Source organism: Myxocyprinus asiaticus, chromosome 40 (assembly GCF_019703515.2).
Source record: "Myxocyprinus asiaticus isolate MX2 ecotype Aquarium Trade chromosome 40, UBuf_Myxa_2, whole genome shotgun sequence".
NCBI lineage: Eukaryota > Metazoa > Chordata > Actinopteri > Cypriniformes > Catostomidae > Myxocyprinus > Myxocyprinus asiaticus.
The window spans coordinates 9,022,796-9,041,395 of record NC_059383.1 but is presented as its reverse complement, the minus strand read 5'-3'; the positions used below and the strand labels follow the sequence as shown (position 1 = coordinate 9,041,395).

The following is an 18,600-nucleotide window of genomic DNA, read 5'->3' as shown; positions in this document are numbered from 1 at the left end:
ATTCAGCATGGCTTATGAAACATCGCCTTTGGAAATAAACAAATAAAAGGCATCATTGGAGCTTACGCAGGTACATATGAACGGAGGTTTACATGGAGACATTAAAAAACTCAATCATCACGATCTCGGTAAAGAAAGCAGCAGATTTTATTACCGTCTCTTCAATACAACACACAGCAACAAGTGAATGAACTACTTACTCTTTTACCATAAATGACGTTAGAAAATTATCAGAAATTGGCACATAATTCTGCTGTATATCATGTGGTTGTATGATAGTTTATAAGACCATATCACTAAATTCTGGTATTATAACCTTCTAGTTATTTACACTGTGGTCAATGCCAGTGGAACTTTTTCACATTTCCAGAAATGTAGCCGCTGCTTACTTCCGCTTTGCAAAATAAGGTGGATAGACCAAGGAGAGGATGCTGTCATGGCCAAACTCTCAAATATTTGGTATCTCTGAAAAACCCAGGGAGTCCTCTGATGATACCCCAAGATTTACCACTGTAGCATGTATGGGCTAAGAAAAACTTAAATAACAAATGTCCTATACAAAAATGAATTGATGGGCCTCAGGAGGATTATGACCTTTAAAGCTTAATGTATCAAATATGATACATAAAAAAACTTTTTTTTTTAAATTTTTTTTTATAATTTATTTTTATAGTTTGTCTAATGGTACTAAAATTTGAATTTTCTGACAATTCTTTCATATGTCAGGCTTTACAGGGTTGAGCACAAATCTAACAAAATGTAGAGATGTTTATGGTCATTGCTTTTCTTGTTTTAAGCACAAATCTAACACAATTTAGTAAGGTTTATGCTTGTTTTTTTCTTGTTTTAAGCATAAATCTAGTTATACTTTTAACAAAAATAAAAAAGTGAATTAACATTGTTTTTTTTTTGTTTTTTTAAGCATAAATCCAGCAAAATTAAGTGGGGTTTTTCTGTTTTGTTTTCTTTTTTTTTCTTTCTTTTTTTTTCTTGTTTTAAGCAATCTAACAAAATGTAATAAGGTGTAGAGTTTTTTTATTTATTATTATTATTATTATTATTTTACGCAAAAACCTAACAACATTTTGTGAGTTTGTGCTATTTTTGTTTAAATTATAAATCTAACAAAATTTTGTAAGCTTTATGCAACTTTTTCTTGTTTGAAGGATAAATCCAGCAAAATATAGTGTTTATGCAATTTGCTTTCCTGTTTTAAGGATAAATCTAACAACATTTAGTTAGTTAAAAAAAAACATCTTGTTTTAAGCATAAATCGAACATAATTTGAGATTTTTAAACTATTTATTTCTTGTTTTAAGCATAAATTTAACCAGGTTTATGCTTAAATTTGTTTCTTGTTTTCTTGTTCACAGTGGCATATGGAAATTATTACTAAACAAACATTGCCTGACACTCACAAAGAAGCTTTAGAAAAAAAAGTCTGTCATTTTAAATTATTTTCAAGTTGTTGCATGATTGCGCCACTTGCTTGCAATGTAGACAGTAAATAAACTGCAAATCAGTAATGTGACAAAACTAGAACACTCCCACTATAATCAAGGCATGAACGCTGTGCAAGTGATTTATTGTGCAGTGTAGACAGCTTCATTTACAACAAGAGCAGTGTATGAAATTGGCACTTTGAATTTTTGTGCAGCAGGTAATTTGTGCAGGAAATACACAATATAAAACATCAATAAAGTAATTCAGCTCAACAATTCTAAGCTTGTTTTGGATGTGTAGCCTACATGAAGAATATGGCATGATGTTGAATAAAAAAATATTTAATGTAACTTCTATTAATTTACATTAATTACTGGAATTACAAATTCAAAGGTGATAATCGACAGTTATGATTTTTGTCATAATCGTGGAGCCCTAGTACCTCCTGGTATCTCCTTAAGCAAAACTGTCAAAGTATATCATTATCAGTGAGAAAGGCCAGGTGATTTCCCATTGACTGACACAACAACACTACAGTCTATTCATCCTGCTTTCACCACAGGGTGTGGCAGCATTCCTGTCACTCTTGTGTGACTAGAGTCTTAAGAGTGTGTTTGAACTTAAGCAGGTGAGAATTATGGCTCATAGCTTAGTTTCCACTTCTGTAAAAAAGATTAGTCAACGTTATCGACAACATCGTCAATATAAAATTATTGACAAAAATTGACAAAAGTTGTCGAATAGTCATTTTATCTCATTTAACGTAACATAAGATCACATTAAACGCTAATGATGACATGCGAGAGCAGCACTGCAGTTCGCGTCTGACTGAGGAGAGGAAGAATTACACACCTCACAGTCCAGATGCACTCCAAACTTTCCAAACAGCTTCAGGTGATGTAGTTTGCAAAGTATGAGGGAATTATACAAAAATACCAAATAAGTAAATACAGAAGCACTCTCGTTGTGGAATAAGCGGAGCCGGAGCTCTTTAAAGGAAACACCCCGGCGTTACATCTTTAATGCAGTTATATTTAATGCGTTATAGCTTTAATAAAGTTCAAATATTTCGAAAGCAGGTCATGTAAATAACTGCGAACTCCATTCAGCGCCTCTTCTATGAGTTGCGCGAATGTCCCGATCTAAGGGGGAGAGATTGAAACTGCACCCGAATGATGTACACTCTGGCACGGGGACACTCGTCCCTTGAGCGCACGTGCTTGCTGAAGCTAGATTATAACGTGATGGCTCGCGACTTATTGAATCATTATACATGTGTCACTGTGCAATTCTTATTGTGAAGAAAATTGCCAATACGCAGCTTTATTAATAAGAGAGAGTTTGTTTTTTGTGAGTTAAAGATGAATTGAAGTGAACAGAAAGGTGAGAGAGGGTAGTCTTCACCCCATTATACACTGCAACAAAATGCATTTTTGATTTGTTTTTGTTTTGGCTTGTTTTCCAGTATAAATATCTAAAACTCCTTTAAAACAATGTACATTTACTTTAGCAGCTATACTGCAGAAGAAATACACTTACTGTATATCCAAGATACATTCTCTGAAAACAATTCTTAACATCTTATATGTTGCTTCTCATGTAAATTTATCTTGTTTTAAGGATATTTAGACAATTTTAAATGGAAAACAAGACAAAAACCCTTGATAACAATAGGATTTTTTGCAGTGACTTTCTTTACTGAATTAAACTTAATAAAAAGTTTTTTTTTTCTTTAATTCAGTGAATGTCACTTAAAGGTGTTTTTAAAAGATGATTTTGTCCTCTTTATTGTTAGTAAGCACATTTAATACAACCTTTTAACTCGAGTCACAAGCTGAATAATTGGTTAAAAGCTAATGATTAATCATTGCAATAATCGCCGAATAGTCGAATAATCGTTCTAATAATCGTTAAATTAATTGATTATCAAAGTAATCGTTAGTTGCAGCCCTACTGTAAAATTCAGTAGATTAATTCAGAATTTAAAAAGAAATCAAAACTATAAACACGTCTACACTGCGAACGTTGCGTTGCAACAAAACTAGATCACTCCCATTATAAACAACCAAGCTGTGTACACTGTAAGCAAGCAATGTGTAGTTACATATTTTGGCTAATTTGATAATGCCTTCAACTGCCACTTATAGTGGATACTAACACATTTCCATAATATAATTAAATCCAATCTGTAGAATTCAGATTTTCACCCACAGTTGGTGCATAAAATGTGAAAGTACACAGATTCCTTGTGTGGGCCCAATTATCACTCTAGGTGTAGGTGTTAGTCAAAACACTCCAATCACAAGGCTGAAAAAAATTTGACCCATATAGCTAAAATGTATTTTAATCTCCTGAATTCACTGAAGTGAAGTAATATCAATGCCAACGTGACGTCGGCTCTTTCTCACCCATTGCCAGGCTCAGTAGTTTCTGCACTCTAGAGCTCACACCAACAATCCTGTACAGCCCCTGCTCGTCAATACCTGTTACATGACAAGAGAAAAACCACAGACTGTCACACACACTCGTGCTGGTCACCATCTGATGCTTACAAACAAACAGAAACACAAGATGAGGTGTACCTCTTGTTTCGACGGCATAGATGAATTTTTTGATCACGTTGAAGCCAATGATGTCCAATTGGGCCACTAAATGTACATTGAAAGTACATAGGGAGAAACAGTAGAAATCACCAATACGGCTTTATGATAACTCGTGAAAACACACAGTAATGCACATTTACTGTATGTGACAATAAAAGTGATATAAGTGAGCTAAGTATTTTGTGTGGAAAATGTAGTATAATTTCATGTTATTTATTGGCCCCATTCCCATCCCCAAAATGCATGGATAGTATATGACTGAATTTGCATCACACTTACTGGCTTCATTCTGACTGTCACGGGTCAATGTGTAAACCTGTGAAACAACACATTTGGTTATGCTTCAGCCCCAATAATTTGTATGCCAACCCCGAAGGCAAATCCTACATGAGTTCCCTTGGGAATTACCACTGGGTTTTTAGAATAACATTTTTAGTTGCTGTTTTTTTTTTTTTTTTTTTCACATTGCTTAAAAGAGACTTACACAACCTATTCATATAAATTACACACAGTCACATCTCAAAGGTGAATTTTGAAACTGTTTCTTTTTTTCCTAACAAGTTGCAACACAATGACTACAACGGATGCCTGATTCTTCACGCATGTAAACTCACAAGCAATTTACCTTTCTAAAAAAGCACAATGTATAGGATTTATTTATTTTTTCTACGGAAAATATTCAAAAGGTATATAAGTGCCGTTTCCTAGTTGTGGACACGTATGTGGGGACATAATTCAAATTCAACCGCAAATTGTGTATTTGTGTTTGCATTTCCTCATCGTAAAGGCACATTGTCAGCCAATTTCGAATGAAAATGCAATATTCATTTGCAACTGAATTTCTAATGTCTTGCGAGTGATGACCCTGTCAAATTAAAATAGTAATGATGTCTTCATTTGCTTCTTCATTCACTTTTCACTATGAGAGACTGAGACAGACTGATCTCACAGTGAAATAGAAGACAGTAGGTTGACTTTTCTTTAGCTGAAATCAGTCTGTGCTTACAGAAATTCAAAACACTGTCCCCAGTGGCCAAAGAGGTAAGTGTTGTTGGGTGAACAGGCATGTGTGAGCTCCATTTTTCAGGTGAAATGTCCACAGAGGGGCACCAAAAGAGAGTTGTTTTTAGCTGTGCAGGCTGTAATACAGTGAAGATGAATGTATATTTTATAAACTGTTCCACCCAACCCAAACCCCAAACCTAAACCTAACCATCAGTGGAGTAAATATGTAATGTTAGAGGGAAAAATACAACCTACGAATCGCGCTCACTGCTGATTATGCGAACACGATTACTTCCTAGTTTCAGCGCAGGGTCTGAGCCCGGGTCTCTCACGCTGCTAATGAGGCATACTTCTGGTCACGCCACAGGGGAAGGTTAACACACTGGAGCCAATGCAAACATGTCTGATAGGAGATATGGTCGATCCTATGGAACTGGAACTCTCGGAAACAACATGCCTACTTCCCGTTTGATAATGTAAAGTTGAAGTGGATAATGGAAGTGCAATCCCTTTTGCAATTGCATTTGTGCTGCTAACCAGGGACACCTGTCAATCAGCCTTGGGTGCGGGACAGTGTTTCTTATGGCTGCAAAAGTGTATGACTGGGTGTCATTTATATTGTAGAACTAAATGTGAATGTCTCTTCAAGTAATTTTAACTACAGACCTTATTGTACTCGGAAATTACCATTCTAAAAACCCACTGGAAATTCCAGAGGGAACCCATGGCTTAAAAATGCTATAATCTTCAAGGTTTTAGGAATAAAAACTGATCGGCTCTACAGTCTGTGGCACTAACCAAGATTACACATTTTATAAAAAAATTGTTTTTTTAATCACAATGCATGATACTGCTGTGTATTCCAAAGTTATCGCACACATGTAAGTTCTTCACTTCTGAATGATGCGCTTTTGAGGATAGACTTATTCGCACAGAGAGAGTTATTTAGCACACTAAAGCATTATAACATCAATTTTGAAGCCACCACTTAACTAAACTGCTTCATCAGAATTCAGAGGCTAAAGGCCTTATTGTGCATATGTATGAAACACAATGGGTCTCCTGAATATGCATTCAAAATAAGAATTCATTATGCATTTCAGTTTATCTGATGCATTTAGAATTCAACAGTGCATTTGACAAGCTAAGAGACCTATCAGTTTAGAGAGCGTAACAAATCCACAATCTATCAGATAAAGTACCGGTTCTCTTCCATCCATGGCTTCCATCCACAGTCTGCGGTCTTCCTCTGATAGAGCTTGCATAGTGATCACGCCAGGCCTGAAACATGCACAAACACCCACAGGCAGGCATGCACAGGAATACAGCAAACATGCATGCAAAACACACACGCACACACAGGATAGTTTGTCTAAACAACTGATAAACCAATTTACATTTAAGTTTTTTTTTTTTGTGGTACTCAGTGGACAGGATATACGTAGGTCTAAGTTTTTTGAACTAATAATGCTTAATGTGACACAGTCAGATACAAATAAAAAATCTATGTCGTCTTTTGCCCTTGCTACAGTATAAAGATCACCCAGGCCGTATTCTGATTCCCTTGGTGCAAATATTTTATCAGATCTTGTAGTTACTGTGGATAGAGCTTTAATTTTTGGTGACTTCAACATTCACATAGATAATAAAAATGACACATTGGGATAAGCATTTATCGATATTCTCAACTCTCTTGGAGTCAAACAAAATGTGACAGGACCAACTCATCGCCATAATCATACGCTAGATTTAATTCTGTCATATGGAGTTGATGTTGATACTATAGAAATTCTGCTGCAGAGCGTTCAGATCATTACCTCGTCTCTTGTATGCTGCGATCAGCTGTTACTCAATCTACACCATGCTATCGTTCAGGTAGACCTATTCTTTCGACCACTAAAAATAGCTTCACTAATAATCTTTCAGATTTATCTCATATACTCAGTATGCCAAAAAGTATAGAAGAACTTGATGTAATAACAGAAAATATAAATATAGTCATCCCTAGCACTCTTGATAGTGTCGCCACCCTTCGATTAAAGAAAATTAAAGAAAAAATTCCAACACCATGGTACAATGATCACACTCATGCTCTCAAGAGAGCAGCTCGGAAAATGGAAAGCAAGTGGAAGAATACAAAATTAGAAGTATTTTGTGGTGCATGGAAGGATAGTGTCTGTAGCTACAGACAGGCACTAAAAGCTGCCAGGTCAGCATATTTTAGCAAACTCATAGAAAATAACCACAACAATCCTAGGTGTTTATTCAGTACTGTGGCTAAATTGGTTAGGAATAAAGCCTCGACTGAACCAGATATTCCGTCGCAGCACAAAATGACTTGTGCTTGAATTTCTTTACTGATAAAATTGAAATCATCAGAAATAACATTGGAATTAAGCAATCGTCTGTCACAGTACCTCAGAAAACAGTGTCTTATAATTTTCCTCACGAGTGACTTCAATCTTTCGCTGTCATAGGTCATGAAGAGCTAACAAAACTTACTGAAACATCAAAAGCCACAACATGTATGTTAGATCCAATACCAACTAAGCTCTTAAAACAGGTATTCCCTGAAATCTCAGAACCTCTTCTTAATATTATTATCTCCTCGCTTTCCTTAGGACATGTCCCAAGAAACTTTAAAAAGGCAGTTATCAAACCACTTAAGAGAATTGGCTAAATATAGACTGATTTCAAATCTCCCATTTATGTCAAAAATACAAGAAAAGGTAGTGTCCTCCCAACTATGTTTATTGCTACAGAGAAATAGTATATATGAACAATTTCAGTCTAGATTTAGGCCCCATCACAGTACAGAGACTGCACTTATCAGAGTTACAAATGACTTGCATTAGCATGGTTTAGGTCCTATTTAGCAGACCGATACCACTTTGTCTACGTAAATGAGGAATTGTCAAATCAAACAAAAGTGTGGAGTGCCACAGGGATCGGTTTTAGGGCCTCTGCTTTTCTCCTTATATATGCTTCCCCTGGAAAATATTATCAAGAATCGTGGAATAAGTTTCCACTGTTATGCAGACGATACCCAACTTTATATTTCTTCAAAAACCCCGACGAAATTTCACAATTCTCCACATTATTAGAGTGTATCAATGAAATCAAATATTGGATGGCCAGAAATGTCCTTCTACTCAATTCTGGCAAAACAGAGCTACTAATTATAAAAATAAGCCACTAAAATATAATTTGACTCTCGATGGATGTACTGTTACATCATCTTTTACAGCGAAGAAATATTCAAAACAATTTATATAGAAATGTTATATTTGATACCAATCTGTCCTTTGAAAATTTGCAGTGTTTGTAGAACAGCATTCTTCCACCTCAGAAATATTGCTAAGTTAAGACACATGCTCTCTGTTGCTGATGCCAAAAAACTAATTCATGCGTTCATGACCTCAAGACTAGATTATTGTAATGCATTACTGGGAGGATGCCCAGTAAGTTCAATAAATAAACTTCAATTGGTTCAAAATGCAGCAGCCAGAGTGCTGACTAGAACCCTGAAATATGAGCACATTAGCCCCATTTTATCGTCGTTACATTGGCTACCTGTTAAATTTCATATTAATTTAAAAATTTTGTTAACTACATGCAAAGCTTTGAATGGTCTAGCTCAGCAGTACTTAAGTGTCCTTCTACCATGCTATATTCCATCACGTTCATTACAATCACAAATTTCTGGCCTGCTAATAATTCCTAGAATATCAAAATCCACAAAAGGAGGAAGATCCTTTTCCTGTTTGGCTCCTAAACTATGGAATAGTTTCCCTAACACTGTTCGGGATACAGACACATTCACTCAGTTTAAGTCTAGACTAAAGACTCATCTATTTAGCCAATCATACACCTAATTTATCCATCAGCTCACAATTAGGCTGCTTTAGTTAGGTCTGCCAAAACCAGAAACACTTATCATGATCTTTAACTCTGCAATAAATTGAATGGCATCTACACTAATATTATTCTATTTGTTTCCCTGTCTCAACCTCTAGATTAACACAATTTACAATCATATTTAATCAAACTACACAATGATGACTCTAATACTTTATAGATATTACAGTTTCATTTTCTGTTAATGTATGATTTTCTGTAAAGCGCTATACAAATAAAAATGACTTGACTTATACAAAACAAAATAAAAAAAATATTGCATTTACCATCCATTTCATTAGAAAATAAACTATAAGGTTTGAATTAAAGGATTAAATATCATTCTCTTATTGATACTTTATATGCTTTCTAGGATTGAAGGAGTTCCTAAGTATGCTGGCCACTTTTGGCCACTTTTCCGTCATTATCTGGTTCAGTTCATCCATTTAAAAACAAATTACTTAAAAATCGCAGATTTGTAAATAAATGTATATTTGTACTAAAGCATTTCATCTTTGTATAAAATCATTTAAGCCTTTAGATCTAAAGGCTTTTAAGATCATGAGAAAAATAAATTCAGTCAAGTGGGTCCAAACTTTTGACTGGTAGTATATTTTGTGACAACCAATATCATCTCTGTTCAGTTAATGCAAAAGGACACAAATACACAACACACAATAATACATAAATCACACTATAGTTTTACATAAGCATTATGCATTGCTGATTACAGAACCACAATTACACTATACAAATGTTCCCATTTGTCGGCTTGGCTAATGAAAAACAAAAAAACAAACAAACATTCAAACATCAAGCACACCATCGCATACATTAACTGACATAAAGTCATTCCTCACATCATCAGTAGTCTATGGTATCATAAATCTACCTGGCATACTGTTCATAGACTCAATTGAACAGGTCCAGTTCTATTCCCATAACTTGTCCTGACCTGGCACATCCTAACCTTGAGTCGTCAGTACGTAAATGGTGTGTGTGTGTGTGTGTGAGAGAGAGTGTGAGTGTGAATGTGTGTGCTATTTTACTAATAGAGCTGCCATACTGAAATATTAGTATTTCCAACACAAAGCACATAAAGTGCACTGGCTTTTACTTCAGTAGTAAATCAGAGAAAACACTATTTCACATATCCAGGTTTGGAAAGAGGAACTAAAGCAGGGCACTATTACGTTGCCACGACATGGTACAGTGATATAAATGTATTTTAAATAATTTAGAAATATGCCATCAGTGTGTGAAAAAGGGTCTGTGGACAGAAACAGTTTCCACCGTGTCGCTAAAGCTTTCTATTGCTTTTTTCAAGACACATGTAAAATGTAAGAATGCAATGAGCATTAGTAAATTCACACTTGGAAAAGTAAATTCTACACTTCTGGAGACATCCGACCATCATACTATCTGATATAACTATATATTATTTGATCGTGTGCATTTAGGATACATCAAATGTTAGCTATAAAATTTGCCTTAGAAAGACATTGGAGCCTGCCTTTCAATTTCATAAATGTTAAAAATGTAATTTCCATCAGCATCATTTCCACCACTGAATTCTATTTAACAACACAGAATTTGAGATGTGCTGGAAATGACACTGTTATGGGAATTTTTAATTTAAATTTTTAAAGAAAAATAGTCAAAAATGACAAATCTCTTGGATATTGATGATTTTTAATGAGAGTGTGAAACATGTTTTAACGAGACTTTACTTTCTAGAAATCCACATTGGTAAAAGTGCCAGAAGAAAAATATTATATAAATAAACTATTTATATTATTAATTTTATTTTGCCAAATGCACAACTACTTTTGAATGGTCGCCAAAAAAGAAACATCTTTTTGCCTCCATAATTGTGTAGTTGTGGCATCTACCTGCAGGTGCTAACTGGACCATGCTAACCAGCCAAACCTTAAACCCCTTGGTCTTTGCAGCATAAGAGTACAGGACCGCAGGGGTGTCATTTGGGAATGGGCCTAACTAAGGGCAAACTATTCAGACCTCTCCTCCTGCCTACCACTTCAGTTCTTCTCACTGTTACTGTGACAGTTATGACAGGCCAAAGCTATCTGCAGTGTACTGCGTCTTTACTGCCTGTCCTGGTTACAATCTCCACCCGCTTTCATGAGCTGCACACACGAAGCTGGACTCCTGCTAGTTGTTATGTGGACTGCAGCACCATCTGGTGGCGTGAATGTGGATTCTTGACTTACCGGTCTACAGCTTCAATGTCAAAGCAGAACCTCTTCTCAATGGAATCTGTTTTCCGTCTGGTACAGGATTTGAGTGTGAAGCTTTCTTCTTCTCCCTGAAAGATAATATCTGATTAAACATAGGCCCACAGACCAGGATTTGCAAGATTACTGACTAATATTTCATTTCCAGAAAGTCCAGGATTTCATTTTTATGTAAGCCTGGACCCTTGTCAGGAAAGTGTGACTAGATGTTCTATATTTACCGACTATGCTATTATCACATAAATTATTATTTATATACAGTATATGATCAAGTGTCTGGTTACTTCATATATATATCTTCTTAAAAGTGTGTCCAAGGAATGAGGTTCAAATGTGGTGAGCTATTTTTATTTGAACACTTAACAACTCCTTTGCTGTCCAGTGACACATTACCCACGTGCCTCCAGAGTTCATTACCACATTACTGTCATGCCGATCCCTAACTCCTCTCCTTCAATGACCTCTCCACTTACAACCTAATCGTTTCCATTTATCCACCTTGTTGAGCGAGTCCTCTTGTTCCCCTGTCTATCTTCCTCTTAGTAGTCATCTATTCTCCAGCTCTTGATCATACAGGAGAATGTGACAATGTAACACTAGTGTAACTCTAGAGGTCTAAAACTATCAACTTCCTTGATGAAACAGTTGCAAACAAAAAGTTATAGTGGACAAAGTGGACAAAATTTGGCGTACGACCTCAAAATGTTTTCGCATCAAAGTTTACCAAGTTTTGTTAAGTTTGGACTGTGTGTTTAGAAGTTATTTGTTGTTAAGTGAAAGTCGTATGGACTTCTTTTCTTTTGTTCTTTTTAGAGCTTGACAGACGTGGTCACTGTGAACTGTTGCTGTATGGAAAAGAGCAAAAAGGGTGATTCTCAAAAAAACAGTCAAGAAAATGTCCCTAATATTCTCGTTCTCATTTTATTCTAAAACAAAAACATAATAAAAAACAAAACAAAACAAAAAAACTAAATATTATGCATAAAGACAATCAAGCAAATTTCAGGGACATTAAGATGTTTTTTTCTTTTCATTTTCAAAATGCATCCACTCTCCAATCCAAAGGTCACACATGCTGTTGAGTGAAGAGCTGAGAGAGTGATTGTACCAGGGGAGTTTTCTCTGAGGCGGCATCTTAAATGATAAGCATTACACTGCAATAAATCACTCTTTCATTTTATTTTCATGACTGTTATGCACATTTTACCCTTCACCCCCATTCTCACTACCGCAATGTAGTAAAAAAAAAAATAATAAATATGTTACGGTAATGATAATCCTCATTGAAAACAATGGGAACAGTAAAAGTAAAATGTCTAGACATATTATGGCAGTGTGAATCATCACTGAAAACAATGTCAATAGTAAAAGTAAAACATTTGGACATGTTACAGTAATGAGAATCGTCACTGAAAACAATGGCAATAGTAAAAGTCAAACGTCCGGACACATTACTGTAATGAGAATCGTTACTAAAAACAATGGGAATAGTAAAAGTAAAACATCCGGAAGTGTTACTGTAATGAGAATCATCACTGAAAACAATGGGAAAAGTAAAAGTAAAACATCAAGACCCCTTATGGTAATGAGAATCATCACCGAAAACAATGGGAATAGTAAAAGTCAAACATCCAGATGTGTCACTGTAATAAGAATCTACACAGAAAACAATGGGAATAGTAAAAGTAAAACATCCGGATGTGTCACTGTAATGAGAATCATCACTGAAAACAATGGGAATAGTAAAAGTAAAACATCCGGATGTGTCACTGTAATAAGAATCCTTACTGAAAACAATGGGAATAGTAAAAGTAAAACATCCAGATGTGTCACTGTAATGAGAATCTACACAGAAAACAATGGGAATAGTAAAAGTAAAACATCCAGATGTGTCACTGTAATGAGAATCTACACAGAAAACAATGGGAATAGTAAAAGTAAAACATCAAGACCCCTTATGGTAATGAGAATCATCACCGAAAACAATGGGAATAGTAAAAGTCAAACATCCGGATGTGTCACTGTAATAAGAATCTACACAGAAAACAATGGGAATAGTAAAAGTAAAACATCAAGACCCCTTATGGTAATGAGAATCATCACCGAAAACAATGGGAATAGTAAAAGTCAAACATCCAGATGTGTCACTGTAATAAGAATCTACACAGAAAACAATGGGAATAGTAAAAGTAAAACATCCGGATGTGTCACTGTAATGAGAATCATCACTGAAAACAATGGGAATAGTAAAAGTAAAACATCCGGATGTGTCACTGTAATAAGAATCCTTACTGAAAACAATGGGAATAGTAAAAGTAAAACATCCAGATGTGTCACTGTAATGAGAATCTACACAGAAAACAATGGGAATAGTAAAAGTAAAACATCAAGACCCCTTATGGTAATGAGAATCATCACCGAAAACAATGGGAATAGTAAAAGTCAAACATCCGGATGTGTCACTGTAATAAGAATCTACACAGAAAACAATGGGAATAGTAAAAGTCAAACATCCGGATGTGTCACTGTAATAAGAATCTACACAGAAAACAATGGGAATAGTAAAAGTCAAACATCCGGATGTGTCACTGTAATAAGAATCTACACAGAAAACAATGGGAAAAGTAAAAGTAAAACATCAAGACCCCTTATGGTAATGAGAATCATCACCGAAAACAATGGGAATAGTAAAAGTAAAACATCCGGATGTGTCACTGTAATGAGAATCATCACTGAAAACAATGGGAATAGTAAAAGTAAAACATCAAGACCCCTTATGGTAATGAGAATCATCACCGAAAACAATGGGAATAGTAAAAGTCAAACATCCAGATGTGTCACTGTAATAAGAATCTACACAGAAAACAATGGGAATAGTAAAAGTAAAACATCCGGATGTGTCACTGTAATGAGAATCATCACTGAAAACAATGGGAATAGTAAAAGTAAAACATCCGGATGTGTCACTGTAATAAGAATCCTTACTGAAAACAATGGGAATAGTAAAAGTAAAACATCCAGATGTGTCACTGTAATGAGAATCTACACAGAAAACAATGGGAATAGTAAAAGTAAAACATCAAGACCCCTTATGGTAATGAGAATCATCACCGAAAACAATGGGAATAGTAAAAGTCAAACATCCGGATGTGTCACTGTAATAAGAATCTACACAGAAAACAATGGGAATAGTAAAAGTCAAACATCCGGATGTGTCACTGTAATAAGAATCTACACAGAAAACAATGGGAATAGTAAAAGTCAAACATCCGGATGTGTCACTGTAATAAGAATCTACACAGAAAACAATGGGAAAAGTAAAAGTAAAACATCAAGACCCCTTATGGTAATGAGAATCATCACCGAAAACAATGGGAATAGTAAAAGTAAAACATCCGGATGTGTCACTGTAATGAGAATCATCACTGAAAACAATGGGAATAGTAAAAGTCAAACGTCTGGAAGCATTCCGATAATGAGAATCAGGGGATAAAATGTGCTTAAGTGTCCCGAAAAAAATTTCAAAATGGAAAACAATCTTAATGGTTCTAAATATAGGCTACATTTTTTTTTATGCAAAATATATTCATGTATTTATTTTTAAGGTTTGATTTGAGGTTAAATATAACCAGGACATTTTCTTAAAAGGTTTTGTGAGATTCACACTAATACAGAGTCAATATTCAAGCTTCAATATTCCTGAAGCATTTGATCTGTTTGTCAATCGCTTATTGTCATACATTAAACTACCTTCATGTTTACATTAAATTGAAATTTTTAGTTGAAATGAAAAATTGAAATTAAGTTGTTATAGTTTGTTCAGTTCTATGTAAATATGTTGGTGATAAGACTAACATTTCAAATGGACATGTTATAAAATAAAACATGTTTTCTCTTTGCTTTTTTCCTGTGGTTGGCAGATCTGTGTGATCAGTGGCGTGCGGTTGTGTGTGGTGGGGTGGGACTGTAATCAGTCTGCATGCAGTCCCTTTTGTGAGAGTTGCACTATTGACCCTGCATGTGTGCTGTGGAGAGGGGAGTGGGCGCAGTGCCAGGTACTGACACCAGTGCCAGCTCAATGGTGTAGCATGCAGCTCCTCGTGCCAAGATAAGAGGCTTGTTACTGGCAGTGTAGGAACAAGAACTGAAACCAGTGCCAGCATCCACTCTCCAATCCAAAGGTCACACATGCTGTTGAGTGAAGAGCTGAAAGAGTGACTGTACCAGGGGAGTTTTCTCTGAGGAGGCATCTTAAATGATAAGCATTACACTGCAATAAATCACTCTTTGAAATGATTTAGAATTTTTGTTTGCAGAGAAATCTAACAAAATTTTGAGAGGTTTATGCGTAAGGAAAAAAAAATACGTCAATGGGTTGACAACTTCGTCGACAACTAAGTTTATTTTTCTTTCTGTGATGCTATTTTTTTATTTTTATAAGCATAAAGCTTGAGGCATCAAGCATAAACCTCAAATTGTTTTGTTAAAACAAGACTTATCTAATGTAATCTTTCTTCTTAAGTAAATGCATCTTGTTATGAGGATGTATATACATTTTTACTGGCAAAACAAGATAAAAATACTGTATAATATTTTTTTTTTTTGCAGTATTTAAAAATAAAGCAAACAAATATTATGAAATATAAAATCAAATAGTGTGTACACTTCAGAAAATATATCTTAAGAGTACATTTATTTTACTTTTCAAATTGTAAATTAATAAAAACATTTTTTTTTTTTTAATATAAATCAAGTAAAAACTATTTGCTAATTGGGTAAGAAAAATAAAATTTACTCATAATATATTCAGTAAAAACAAGTCTTATTATCTTGTACAATTTGCATCTCAAGTTAATGTATGTATCTTGTTTTAAGGATGTTTGGATATTTTTGCTGGAAAACAATTCAAAAATACTGATTAAGAAAATGACCTTTTGCAGTATATAAAAACAAAAGACACAAAATACAGCCAAAATATCACATCGCTGTGATTGGCTGATTACCCGGTCGATGCAATAAAAGCCCACCAATCATGATCACAATTGGTCCAGAAAGATGACTATTCATAATCACAGCCAAAAAACAGTTAGTGGTTACAAATAAAAGCTGCACAAAATATGGTTTTGCTACATTATTGTAGCTAATATTTTTAAGGAATGCAAATTTTTTTACAAATGCTTGAAGAAATCTTGATGTGAGTTGGTTTTAATAACAGAGTGTTAATATAAGCATATAAATTATTATACTATCGATTGTTTGCTGATAATGTAAGGTGAATAATCTTTCAAATGCCTTTGACCCAGAAACTGTGTAAACATCAACTGGAACGTTAATTTGCATTGGTCTAATATATCCAAACAGAGAGGGCACATTGCATCCTCATTTCAGAAGTCCACTGCATGTCACTGGATTAAACAAGTGAGAGAAAAAAATTAAAAAAAAACACTTACATTTTTGCCCCCAGACTTCTGATCAAAGAGCAGCATAGTCATACGTTTGGGCTCTCGGTGGTAGATGCAGTAGTACTTCACCCATGTGGAAACGAAAGAACCTGAAATAGAAAAAATGCAGATAGACAGACAGTTAGAGAGAAAAGATTACTAGTGTGGACTTGGGGTGTAAAAATGCATCTATCAAAGAATCTGACCTTAAATGTAAAACATTTGAGTCAAAATTGAATACATCGGTTACATAATTTAAAACTAGATTATAACTGCTAAATTAATATCCAATGTGTTGCTTGTTATCGTCTTAATCCTGCTGTTTTCAGGGTTCCTACAGTCCAGGACAGCCTGGAAATATCAGACAATCTAACATAATTTTTTTTATTTTATTTTTATTTCCAGGCCTGGAAATGTAACGGAAATGTATAAAATCTTAATAAATTTTATTTATATATTTTAGAATTTTTATATTTTAGTGAGTATATATTTTTCTAGTCTTGGTTTGCTCTAAAATATTTTATTACAGTAGATATTACTCTTTGAACAACTCAGATCAGCCGCATTCAAATCGCAGGCCATTTTGGTCATATTGGAGATATTTGTAAATTAATTTGTCGTTTAAATCTTGATTCTAAGGATTAGTACCTGACATAAAAATGGAAATCTTCTCCAGCAAAACATAAAATCATTTTTAAAAGTTCTTATCCTGCAATCATAAACGACTGGAAAAGTCATGGAAATTCAATGGTTAAACGGTTTGGGAACACTGTGTATTACTTTTTGTCAATATTCCACAAAGGTATACTACTGTATATTGTCCCTCGAATTGTCCATAGCAATGAAAAAAATCAGCTCAAATCAGATCATTTGGAGAATGCATCACATAATTTAGTAAAGAATCATTATTGAATTGAATCATTGCCACAGGTAATCCATATTTACACCCTAGAAACAATGCTTCTAATAACCCCAATGCTGTAAATTAGTGGTATCTTGCAGAGAAAAACTCCAGACTTATCAACGTACGTTTCTCCTGCACAAACAGGTATCCCTCCATGGTGTGTGAGCTGATGCTCTTGTGCTCGTGCGGGTTTTCCTTCATCTTCTTCATCAAACATTCCACCTCTGATCGCGTGCTCTCGAATCGGTTCCGCGTCTGAAAGACCACACACAACGTTCTACTACAACTACTTTCCCATGATTAACTGGATGTAAATGAGACATCAATGTTCCAAACTGATATAAAGATTAATAAGAAGTTTTCTTTACAAAACTAGTTTACTAGAAAATTACTGCATATAGTGCATCCGGAAAGTATTCACAGCGCTTCACTTTTTCCACATTTTGTTATGTTACAGGCTTATTCCAAAATGGATTAAATTCATTATTTTCCTCAAAATTCTACAAACAATACCCCATAATGACAACGTGAAAGAAGTTTGTTTGAAATCTTTGCAAATTTATAAAAATAAAAATAAAAAAATCACATGTACATAAGTATTCAGAGCCTTTGCTCAATACTTTGTTGAAGCACCTTTGGCACCAATTACAGCCTCAAGTCTTTTTGAGTATGATGCTACAAGCTTGGCACACCCATTTTTGGGCAGTTTCTCCCATTCTTCTTTGCAGGACCTCTCAAGCTCCATCAGGTTGGATGGGGAGCGTCGGTGCACAGCCATTTTCAGATCTCTCAGAGATGTTCAATCGGGTTCAAGTCTGGGCTCTGGCTGGGCCACTCAAGGACATTCACAGAGTTGTCCCGTAGCCACTCCTTTATCTTGGCTGTGTGCTTAAGGTCGTTGTCCTGTTGGAAGATGAACCTTCGCTCCAGTCTGAGGTCCAGAGCGCTCTGGAGCAGGTTTTCATCATGTCTCTGTACATTGCTGCATTCATCTTTCCCTCGATCCTGACTAGTCTCCCAGTTCCTGCCGCTGAAAAACATCCCCACAGCAT

At 35.1% G+C, this 18,600-nt stretch overlaps 1 protein-coding gene across 4 annotated transcripts in view; it reads right to left on the bottom strand.

The window, feature by feature from the left end:
- Positions 1-18,600, bottom strand: part of LOC127430411 (rho GTPase-activating protein 26-like) — a 180,252-nt gene that overhangs the window by 59,978 nt on the left and 101,674 nt on the right. For all 4 annotated transcript variants that reach the window (XM_051680149.1, XM_051680148.1, XM_051680146.1 and 1 more), the window contains exons 8-14: positions 17,674-17,803; positions 16,654-16,754; positions 11,180-11,274; positions 6,254-6,332; positions 4,326-4,362; positions 4,026-4,091; positions 3,852-3,926 (exon numbers count right to left, since the gene is read on the bottom strand). In XM_051680149.1, coding sequence (XP_051536109.1) covers positions 3,852-3,926; positions 4,026-4,091; positions 4,326-4,362; positions 6,254-6,332; positions 11,180-11,274; positions 16,654-16,754; positions 17,674-17,803 — 583 coding nt within the window. The remainder of the gene's footprint in view (positions 1-3,851; positions 3,927-4,025; positions 4,092-4,325; positions 4,363-6,253; positions 6,333-11,179; positions 11,275-16,653; positions 16,755-17,673; positions 17,804-18,600) is intronic.